The 11,207-nt window shown below is 49.4% G+C and overlaps 1 protein-coding gene across 1 annotated transcript; it reads right to left on the bottom strand.

The window, feature by feature from the left end:
* Positions 1–5,378: 5,378 nt before the first annotated feature.
* Positions 5,379–10,984, bottom strand: HMX1 (H6 family homeobox 1). The gene is made up of 2 exons (XM_061584262.1): positions 10,254–10,984; positions 5,379–8,580 (listed from the first exon to the last, which is right to left on the bottom strand). Exons 1-2 carry the CDS (start codon positions 10,558–10,560, stop codon positions 7,979–7,981), a joined length of 909 nt encoding a protein of 302 aa, XP_061440246.1. The 5' UTR covers positions 10,561–10,984; the 3' UTR covers positions 5,379–7,978.
* Between the last annotated feature and the right edge of the window lie 223 nt (positions 10,985–11,207).

Raw genomic sequence — 11,207 nt, 5'->3', positions numbered from 1 at the left:
TTTGTTGCGCTATAGCTCCTCCGGACAGCAAGAATGTGTTGGGAAAACACCACAAAAGAACTAATAAAGCAGAATAAACCCATCATCAGGAATGCGCCCCAGAACGGTTTATGTCTCTGGCTACTGGCCTTCCCATCGACCACTTGTCCCAGATGATCTCTCTCATCAGCCTATAGTTCACTCGGATCGTGTCGTATTCCGGCTTCAAAACTGCATGCCAAAGATGGCCCAGCTGCGTCTCGGCGCAAGTCCCAGTTAGTTCACTTACGCTTACTTGTCCAAGCTAAGTACGGATAGGATTGCAGCCATGCAGCGCAGTCTTGCCCATCGTTGCCCCAAAGGAAGCCGCCCAACATCCTGTCGGAGAGTAGCAATACTGAGAACGGAGATTTCTGAGTGAGCCTATATGTGTGTTTGAATCTTTGCTAAAGATTATACCTTCCCTGCAAATTAGTCAGACAGAGACTACTTTATTCTGGAAGTACATACTTGATAGGAAAGAGTCCTATATCTAACTAACTAGCTAAGTTGGAGAAGCAAACACTAGGCCTAGTGTTTGCCCTCATGGTTGGAGGAGAGGGAGAGACAAAGAAATATGTCTGCTCTCCCTCACAAGAGAAAGAAGAAAGAAGGAGATGTGGTCAACATCCTGTGCATATCAGTCTAGCAGGAAGGAAGAGTCAGCAGGAGATCAAAGGACAGGTATAGCCTAGCAACCAAGAGGTCTCCTCTCTAGCTACCCTTTTTAACCCCATGCAGCCTCAGCCCACAAGCTGGAGTTGAACCACATATTCAAACACATCCCACGGGGCTTCCTCCCAAATAAGCGTGTGGAGGATTGCAGCCCCAGTCTCGGGACTACCAACAACAACGATGGTTGGGGTAGCACGCCGGGCCGGGGGCGGCGGGGGGAAGTGCCTGAGGAAGGAAAGGCGCCGGTCGGGTTTCCCTTATACAGGGGCAGGGTCTGCTCCCATATTCTATTTCGGAGAGAGACGGTGAGAGGACAAAGGGCAGGAAGAGACGTGCTGGAGCAATCCTCTCCCCACCCTTGGTCGAAGCACGCGAAAGTGCTCTTCACTTGCTTGGTCGGTTTTTAACCTTCCAGGGAAAGAAATAAGCCGACGTAAACTATAGTTTGGCGCCGAAGTGGGCCTTGGAGGCCAAAGGCACGCGTGCTCTGCCAAGCATACCTGCTCCTTTCAGAGTCGTTTGGCTTCTGAAGGAGCTGCCGAGGACAGGCCGTTCGATCCATTCACCTCACCCCCGGGGTGGGGGTGGGGCTTTCCCGGGAAGCGGACTGCAAATGTGGGAGCCAAACAGCCAAGCGGTCTAGGGGGGCAGCGGGGCTCCTTCTTGGAGCCGACCGCCGCTTGCGCGGAGTTCATCTCATTGTATGTCGCGGGCGTCTGTTTCCAAGCATGGCTGCGCCATCCGGAAATCAATAGCACTTATTCCGGCGTAAATATGGCTAAAAGGGGTCTAGACAGATACGTGATGCGCCTGAAAACGGGATCGCAGCCAAGGCAAGCCCTGAGCGGGTTGTTCATGGGCTGCCTTTGGTCCCTGCGCCGCTTCGCCAGTTCTCCGGTTCTCCGCCTGCCTGCCTTGACGCCGGCTTCCTTCGCCGAAGGGAGGACCTGGGCCTTCTCTTCGCATCAACACGCTGTTTAGGTTTGCCGACTGGCCCTTTTTCTGAGCATGCCTCTAAGGCAGCCTTTCCCAACCAGTGTGCCCCCAGATGTTGTTGGACCACAACTCCCATCAGCCTCAGCTAGCATTGCCAATGGTCAGGAAAGATGGGAATTGTGGTCCAACAACATCTGGAGGCACACTGGTTGGGAAAGGCTGCTCTAAGGAAACAAACAGCACCGAAATAGAATGGAGCCCCATTTACTTTCAAGAAAATCAGTGTGCCTCGACAGCCCCACCCCACCCCCAAGGCTTCACCCACTTCCTCAGCACCGTCTTCCGTCTGTTTCTAGGGCTGAAGCCAAACAGCCCGAGACCGCCAGCTCATTTTTCGGGAGGAGACGTTACGAGAAGAGTTGTTTCTTCACCGCCTCCGTGCACTGAATCGGGAGGGAGACCTACGTGGCCGAGCGGTCGCCCAGCTTCTGCCTTCCGGATCCCCCTCCTCGGCCCGATTGTTTGCAGCAGATTGCTGTAAAAGTTCGACGTTCCTTCTTGAAAGGGATGTTAGACTTTCCAAGAGATTCTTGCAGCTTTCCTCAAGCCTAGTTTTAGCTATAGGAGACTGTGACATCAAAGTAAACAAAAGCCAGAAAGGACAATATCTAAAACGCCTGAACAGATTCTGTAGGCACGCGCGCGCACACAATGGCTGGGTGTGAACAAGATGACAGCGATTCGATGTGAGACTGCAGTCCTGGGCACATTTAGCTGAGCACAACCCTTGTGGAACACTCTCTGCCGCCGAGCAGCAAGAGCAGGCCTGGGCCCGGAATGTCTCTGCTCCGCGTTCACCACCCTCTTTGTCCGCTGCACGCTGCATGCAGTCGGTCGGGCTGGAGTCAGTGGGACTTCCTGGCGGGCGCCGAGGCTGCAGACCCGCAGGGAGTCAACCTGTCAGGACCTGGGTGGGTGGGGGACGCTCAATGAAACCAGTGGGGCGGAGGAATGAAACGAACGGCAGTCAAGAACCAACCCCGACCCACAACAAACAGTGATCTTAGGCTGTGTAACTAGGAACTAGACTCTGAGGCTCCTTGGCATTTATTTTCGCTCATTTCCATACAAACATACGCTTAGGATCGGGATTTTGAGAAGCCCTCCCTGCTGAAGCACCCTCGACTCGCTTTCAAAGGTACCCGCGCGACAGAAGTTGACTGCATCCCCCCCACCACACACACACACACACACACACACACTGCCGTGAAGTTCGGTATGATTGCTTGGAAGGGGGGGAGCTGTTTGTCTTAAAGGATAACTATACCAGCTCAAAGGTGTAACTCTGCAAACGCAAGGGCGTTAACAACTGTTACGCAAGGGAGTAAACAGTATTTAGAGCAGTTGACGTGTGCACTCAAGGGAGTAAACATCGTTTGATTCTTGCTGATTTTTTACAAAATCCTCACAACGCTGGGAGGTTAGTTGTTTCAGTGCTATAGCGAAATTAGGCTACAATCACACACTTGGAAATAAGTCCTATTGAAGTCGGTAGGACTTACTCCTGAGTAGGCATGCATAGGATTGCACTGCATGTTTCTTTCTGTAGTACCTAGATTTGTCTGAGGTTAGGGTCAGGGGGAAGTAACACCCCCCCTTTATAATTAATGTGAAAGTGCCTTGTCAACAGTTTTGTTGGGTTCAGGAGAGTCCACCGCGGAATCCTTTGGAGAGGAGAGCGCGGGTCTCAAAATTATGAGAGGGAGTGGACAGCCCCGTCGCAGGAGGAGAACAATATTTTCCAGTACCAGCCGACGATCGGCCACGCGCACTGTCAGACTTAACTCCGCATAAGGCTTTCCTTTCCAACAAGAGCCATAGCCGATACTATCCGGTCAACATCCACAGAACTGGGCTATATATTCCGGTCGCTCCCTCGGCCCCTTCCCCCCCCGAATAAATACTGAGGCTGAGTGGCACCTTATTTCAAGTTAATGAGAGGCAAAGCCTGCACAGAATCGAGCCCAGCGGGCCGAGTTTGCCAGGCTGGAGGCCCCTGTCTTTTGCCGGGAGAGCGCCAAGCTCTCCTCCTTTGCCCAGGGTACCGAGGTGTAGGTCTGTGGCGAGACAAGCTAATCACTTGGCGGGGATATTGATCAGGCTGAAGGGTGACTAATGCCTCGGGATTCATACCTAAGGATTCCAGACGAATCCCTGATGCTTCTGTCCCAAACCCGAAGCAAAGAACTTTGCAGACGTGGAAGGAAGTCCGGCAGCTCCAGGGCCTCGCTTGGGCCACCTCTTTAAGCTGTCGCAGCAATTCCCTTTATGAGGAAGCATCAACACGCGGGATTTATGGCTATAATGATATTACACCTCTAAGGCGTGCATTTACTTAACGCTGCAATCCTACACACGCCTTCTGATCAGTAAGCCCTAGGTGCGTGTGGAGAGGGTTGTATCCTTACATAGTTCGGTTGACATCCGTCGGATTTATGTAATAGCAATAATAGGTAATAATTGTGTATTTATGTAACTCTTTTTATTGTATAGTATTCAAAGCACTTCGCCTACATGACTTCATTGAAGTGCCCAGCTGCAGTATTTGAGAGTAAACTTCACTGGATTCAATGAGACTTTCTTCCGATTAAACACACAGAGAATTGTGCTTTCTTTAGGATTAAGAGTCTTGAGTCTTTTATTCAAACATATGTGCAGCTAAACACATGTAGCTGAAAGTTTTATTTGACGTGTTTTTCTTTTTCTCAGAAAGTTATATGAGAAACAATTATTCCTGACTTTGTTGTATCTTATACTGTATTGATTGTAAAGACATAAAGGTAAAGGTGAAGGTGTCCCCGCACTTATAGTGCGAGTCGTTTCCGACTCTCAGGGTGACGTCTTGCGACAATTACTAGGCAGACCGTATATATGGGGTGGGATGGCCAGTTCCTTCCCCGGCCTTTCTTTACCCCCCAGCATATGCCGGGTACTCATTTTACCGAAGACTGAGTGGACCTCGACCCTTTTTACCGAAGATTCGACTTCCTCCTTCCGTTGGAATCAAACTCCAGCCGTGAGCAGAGCTTCAGCTGCGTTACCACCGCTTACCTCTCTGCGCCACAGAGGGTTTTTGTAAAGACATAGGATGTCTTTATTTCTCGAAATATAGACAATCTTTGCAAGCCTACAATTTAGGTTCAAATAGTTCTTAAAAGCGAGGCATAAAGCTATTTTCCCTCTTTCCTTAGTTTCGAGGAAACGTCAGTTCAAGTGTAATTAGTCCTTTCTGTGATGTAAATCTTTTTAAAAATCGAGATGCAAAGAAATTCGGCATACTGTTGCGGATCCCCCACTTTCTTAATTTCTTTCACTTTCCCCCACTTTTCTCACTTTCTTTCACAAGGCGAAATTGCAACACCAGGAGACGGAGACGTTGCATGCCACGGCCCCTCTCCGTCAATGGCGTTTATCCTGATAGGTGTGCATAGGACTGCAGTCGTGCCGCACAATCCTCAGCATGTTTACCCAGAAGTAAACTCATTTCAGTGCGATGTGCCTTATTCCCAAATTAAGAGTTGGATCCTGTGCAAGCTAATTTGTGAATAAGTCCCAGTAAACTGAATGGGACTTCTTTCAAAGTGAAGGTACTTCGCACTTCGCCCTTAGAGTCAGATAGTTTGACTTCCAATTGGACGCCTTGAAAAAAGGAAAATCCACAATCATAAATGGAAAATTAGCATACGTGAACAATTGTTTATTGAAATCATCAGAATGTCTTTTGATTAAAAGAGAGAGAGAGAGAGAGAGAGAGAGAGAGAGAGAGAGAGAGAGAGAGAGAGAGACAGCAAGAAGACGTTTTGGAGTTGCCAGTTGGTTGTCTAAAAAGTCATTTCAGAGACTTAGCCCCAAGCAACCCCATTTTCTAGAAACGTGGAGGAGAGAGTTCAGGTGCCTCAGGAGAAGGAGGGATTTCTCTTGGGCTGATATGCGGGCATCTTCCGTTTTCCGCTTGCAGATTTGTGGAAACAGAGTGTGGTGGCTGTGCAGCCAATTTTCTCTCGGCTACGCGTAAACGCTTGGATCAGTGGGGAGGGGCGCGGCTGAGTCTCACTGGAACAAAAGGCTCGCCGTGACTTTTCGCCCTGTTTTGCGGGGAAGGAAATCCCACATAATGGGATTCACTTCCCAAGTATGCCTAATACCTCAGCCGTACGCATTTAACGGTCTTCTGAAGGATCAACCGTACTACATCGCGTCCTCAACGCAATCAGTTCCTCTTTGGTATTGTAATTTTACCCACTATGAAGTCAGAGCGCTGGAAGGCATGAAAGACCCTCCGATGCACAATGGCAGAATCACATCCTAATAATTTAGGACAAGACAGGCGCGCAATATAGTCTGTCTGTTTTATAAATTATGTTTCAGAGCAAGTGATCTTTAACAGGTCCAATAGCCTGTGCTTTGCCACAGCATTCAACGATTTCAAAATTTCAAAAAGGCAGATTGTTCGGTGACAGACACATTACTTTAAGGCTTATTTGCATCAAAACGAGTGTGCATTTTCATATTAAGACTGCATTACTGTCACGCAAATTACAACTGGTTTAAATAGTCAATGACTACTTCCTTACCGAAATACACAACTCAAAATGCTAGCTGAACTATCGACAATTTCTTAAATTATTTTTCTTGTTTATTTGCCGTCTCTCCTGATTGATTAACTTTGATCTTAAGAGTCATGAATTAGTATTTGCAAGCAAGGCAAAATACGTTGCTTAGAGCCAGATTTGTTGAGGAGCTTTACCTTTACAAAATATCTCCTGCAAGCTCTGCCAGCAGCATGACTGTCCCATCATTACCGACTACTGTAGTTCAGTTTTATCGTCTAACCAGAAATGGTTAGCTTCTTCCAAATAATACTAAAAATTAGTAAAGAAAGAGCCACCCAATCCCTTAAAACCCCACGATTTATGGTGGGAATAGCTTCCAGCTAATCGGCTAAATTATAGCCGAGCGGACTGCGATAATATGTATGATGAAAGCTTGACCTGTCAGCAAAACTATCTTCCCCACAATTAGATTTGTTACAGCAAACTGCCAGAATGAGGATTACTTTTGTGAGTTGGAGTTACTTTTATAAATATTTAGGCAGCAAAAAGGGTTAGCTAAAGAAACATAGCTTAAGCATGCATAATACCTCATATAATACCACATTACAGTCGCTCAAGACAGTTAGCAACTGAAAATTTACTCTAATATGTTGTGACCTGGACACATTAATGCACACTCCAGCTTTCCACGGGAAATATATTCTATGACTGAGGGAAATTAAAGTAACTGGCAAATTGATCTTCGTCAAGTACTCAAGCAGAATTAGGATATAATATGACATCAAGGATACTATAGGCGATTATAATGGGATGCTCGGAAATATGGAGCAAATAATCACAGAGGGTTTTAAAACATTTTGTGCCATAAATCAACATTAATTGAATTATAGAACATGCTTCATATATGTTAGTTTCTGGAGTATGAAACACAGGAAATAAACTCAAGTGGAGAGTTTAAATCTAAAATGTGACAGCAAGAGAAATTTGCCGTTATTTTCTCTCACGGTGCATGAAAGCAGCCCAAAATTCAATAATTATTTGCAGACTGGAAAAGAATTCTCCTTCCTATCCTAGTAATGTCAGTTTTATGTAAAGAAAAAAAAACACCCAATGACAATCGATTTTAATGTAGACCTCCCCAGGCCTTTCCTAAACATGATACCGAAGGAAAAGCTTTCAGAGAGCAGGTGGAAAAAATACCTCGTTTCATGCCAGTTCTTCAGTTTCCCTCAATCCTCCTCACGTTAGAAAAAAGGCAATAAACTATGCGACAGATGCACGTGTTTCCAACTATACGCTTGATCTGAGGAAGAGTTATGGGGTAGGGAGGCCGGTGTCCCTGCCTTGGGGCTAGAAAAGTTTTTTAAAAAAATCTTTACATTCTTTTCTTACTCGACACCGTTAAGATTGCAGCAATTAAGAAACAGGAGAAGGCTATCAGCAGATTTTCCACAATCGAAGTGTCAGGATCAGGATCTCCAGAGCTTCAGTCCACGGATTACGGGTGGCGTTTTTCCAGAATTCCTGCAGGGAACTCTGGCCTGTTGATGCTCAGGTAAGTCCGAGGAAAGGAGGCCTGGCAGAGACGTTTTTCTTTCTTTCTTTTTAAAATTATTATGCTGGGAAAAAAACACATTTCTATTGCACCTTGAAAACAATCACAAGCATCAAATGGAGTAGTTTAGAATCAGAAAGGAAAACGGTGACCAGGAGGGAAGGGAAACAAAGTCTTCGGCTCAAACGAGGCCTGTCACTTGCGACCTTAGAAATGGAACCGAGGTTGGTGGGAAGGGGGCCAGCGGGTAGCGAACGCTGCTGGAAAGCCCGACCAGCGGCGGAGAGGCGTGGGGCGGAGGCGGCAAGGGAAAGCATCCGAGGGCACTGCCTGCCTGCGAGTTTTCGTGGTACAAAATAGGCACGCGGACTATCCTTTGGGCCGCGTGCGGGAGGTTGGCGGCTTCCAGATCCGCAGCCAGCTGTCTTTTCCATTTGTTCCTGCGGTTCTGGAACCAGATCTTCACCTGCGTCTCGGTAAGATGAAGTGAGGCAGCCAAGCCGGCCCGTTCCGAGCTGCTCAGGTAGCGCTTCACGTCGAAGGTGGATTCCAGCTGGAAGACCTGGCTCCGGCTGAAAACCGTGCGCGTCTTTTTCTTGCGCCCGGCGGCCCGGGCCTCGCCCGAGTCGGACTCTTCCACGCGCCCTTCTTCCAGGCTGCCGTTGCTGCCGCTGGCAACGCTACAGGCCAGCCCCTCTCTGCTGTCTAAGCTTCCTGCTGCTAGTACTGCTGACTTCCCCAGAGCTGCCTCCTCGGAGATCTCCGGAGAATCTCTGTCGCTGGCTGAAGAGGAAAGAACGAAACAGAGAAAGAGGAAAAAAAGGAGTGTTTCTGTTGCAACCCACGGATTCCGAACTCTGACCCTTCCCCTCCCTCTCCCAACATCCCTGGCTTGGGTATTAATGGGTTCAGCATAACTTTGCAGGGCTTCGACACGGGATTGGGCTTGCAGACGGACCCTGGTTCACCTGAAAACGGGCAGCCATGCAACCTTCTGAAACGAAGGTGGCTCCTATTGTTGGGGTTGTTTCTGTCCTCCCATTATTCTTATTAGCCATCTTACAGGCGCCCATTTTATACCTAAGCAGGAAGATACTTGCGCTAAGGAAAGGCAGGTAGCTGTGATCGCTACCACTCTAAGCGCACTGACTAGAAAGCACGCGCCACAACCAGCTTCCAAGTAAGAAGAGTTCACGATTCCAAGGCCAAGATCTCAAAATCTGGACTGACCCTGACAGGCAGGCTGGAAAAAATGTTTTGTCTCCCGTGGCAGTTGAAGGTCCGAAGAATGGGCTACACACCACAAACACAAGTATACATAATACAGTGAGTGGCCTGTATAGAAAATAAAGGGCAAAAAGCCAACTGGGTTGCCAAATAAAGTCGCTGCTTGTGGCAGGCCCCAAATACCGGCGTCCTTCCCTCAAGTTTCTCTTGCAGTCTTGCTCTCTCGCTTTCAATTTAAGCAAAGCCATTTGTTTGCTTGTTTGTTTATGGAAGGAAGCACCCGAGCCCCAGCTCAGTTAAAGGAAAACAGCACCGCTTCCTTCCCATTAATAACGGCAACGACAACAAGTGGTTGTGTCAAACCGTCGGAAACGCTTTGCTGGGAAGCCAGGGACTTGCTTCCAAGAAACGTGTTTAGGTTCGAGATGTCAGTGCTCCCCAAACCTAAGCACGGGAGTTTTAAAGTCGGTTGTAAGACGGAGCTGCTCTGGGCGCTGGGGCAAGGGAAGAACGGCTCAACTGAACGTAGACATAAGCTATCGTTTATAAAAACCTCTCATCTTGTCAGAAAAGACAAACCGTTTTCTGTTTCCAGGAGCAAGACAGGCTTGTAAAAACTCATCTGTGAAACGAAATCTTATTTCTTTCTCTCAGGTGACCTTAATGATGTCTTGTGCAAATTCATGAGAACAGCCAAGGCTAAGAATCGCCCGCTGAAAGTTGTACCTTAACTGTCATTTTCTGCATTAGAAATGCATTAGAAATGGTGACGGCAAGGGAGACAGGCAGGCAGGAGTCGCGCGTCGCCGGCAGGGAGGCCGGGGACTCTCTCAGAACAGTTGAGCACGTGACTGTGGGGTTTTTTTTAAAAAGGGGGGGGTTACCTTTGCGTGGAGAGTCTAGGGATTCAGAACAGGCTTTGCTGGGGGGGGCGTAATAGTCCTGAAACTAACTGGCCTTCCCCAGAGTCTGCGGGGGAGCTCAACAACCCGCTCCGCCCGCTCCCTGAGAGGCCAGAGACGGCCGGTCCCTCTAGCTCAGAAAGGCTCTCCTCCAATTTGACCCGCGCCAGAAATCTGCTTCTGGGAAGAGGGCGCGGGGTGGGTGGGTGTACGGAGCGATCTCTGGCCTTGGATGAAACAGGCCAAGGCGGCGGCCTCGGCAGCTACAGGGTCTCCGGGCTGCTAAGCAAGCGGCAGTTGTCCTGATCCTCGACGGCGGGGACTTACTTTCCGGACTGGCACAGCCTATGAAAGCCACGTGCGCTCTTCTGTACCAGTCCACGGTGCTTTCCCGGAGGGGATAGCCGTGCAGACCCAGCCCAAAGCGGGAGACCTGGCACTGGCAGCAGGCGACCGAGCAATGGCTGCCAGCAATCCCGCCGTGCGCTCGTCTCTCTTTGTGGGTCTCCTCGGCGCTCTCGGGCTTCTTCTCGTCTTTGGGTTTGGCTCCCAGCAAATTCGCGATGAAAAAAGAAGACACGCGGGAGGAGGGCGAGGCGGAGCGGGCGCTTTCCGTGGCTTCGTCCGGCATCATAGAAGGAAGACGAGAGCCAGCGCCGCCGCCGCCGCCGCTTCTCCTCCCTCCGCTGCTGCGGCTGCTTCTGTCCTGGCAGCTTCCAAGGCGACCGCCTCCTCCTGCGTAGCCTCCTTGGGTACCGAAAGGTATTATTTTACGGCGTAATCATTCCAGATCGCTCTCTGCCATCATTTCCTGTAAAGGCAACGCCAAGGGAAGTCTCCATCCGAGGAGCCAGATGTTCTGCGCGAAAACGATCAGGAGGAAATAAAAATGTCAGGGGAGGCAAACGCTTTACAAGCGAGCAGCAGTTCTCCGATTGGACGAGCAGAGCGGCAAATGGGATTACTTACGGAAGAGCAGGGACCCAGGAGTGCCGGGAAAGAGTCCGCCAGAGAGCTCGCAGCCCCGGGGCTGGCCGTGTCGCCGCTGGCGAGGTTTGCTATATAGGTCAATTGGAGAGCAAATCAAAAGGCGGAAAGCGGGACTAGCTGGCCGCAACTCCTGGAGAAAGGAAGAAGGCCGGAATCCGGACCTGTCATTGGTCAGCGTGGAGGGAGAGGACAGACGAGGCAACCAATCGCGCCCTCTGCCCTGGAAGGATGCTGAGGCCAAGACTTTCGTAGTCGGAGCATTCCTCGCGAAGCTCCCCCTTTCCGTTCCGT

The sequence above is a fragment of the Rhineura floridana genome, chromosome 9 (genome assembly GCF_030035675.1).
Source record: "Rhineura floridana isolate rRhiFlo1 chromosome 9, rRhiFlo1.hap2, whole genome shotgun sequence".
In the NCBI taxonomy this organism is placed as follows: Eukaryota; Metazoa; Chordata; class Lepidosauria; order Squamata; family Rhineuridae; genus Rhineura; species Rhineura floridana.
Note: the sequence above shows the minus strand (reverse complement) of the source record. Positions and strands in the feature narration are given on the sequence as shown.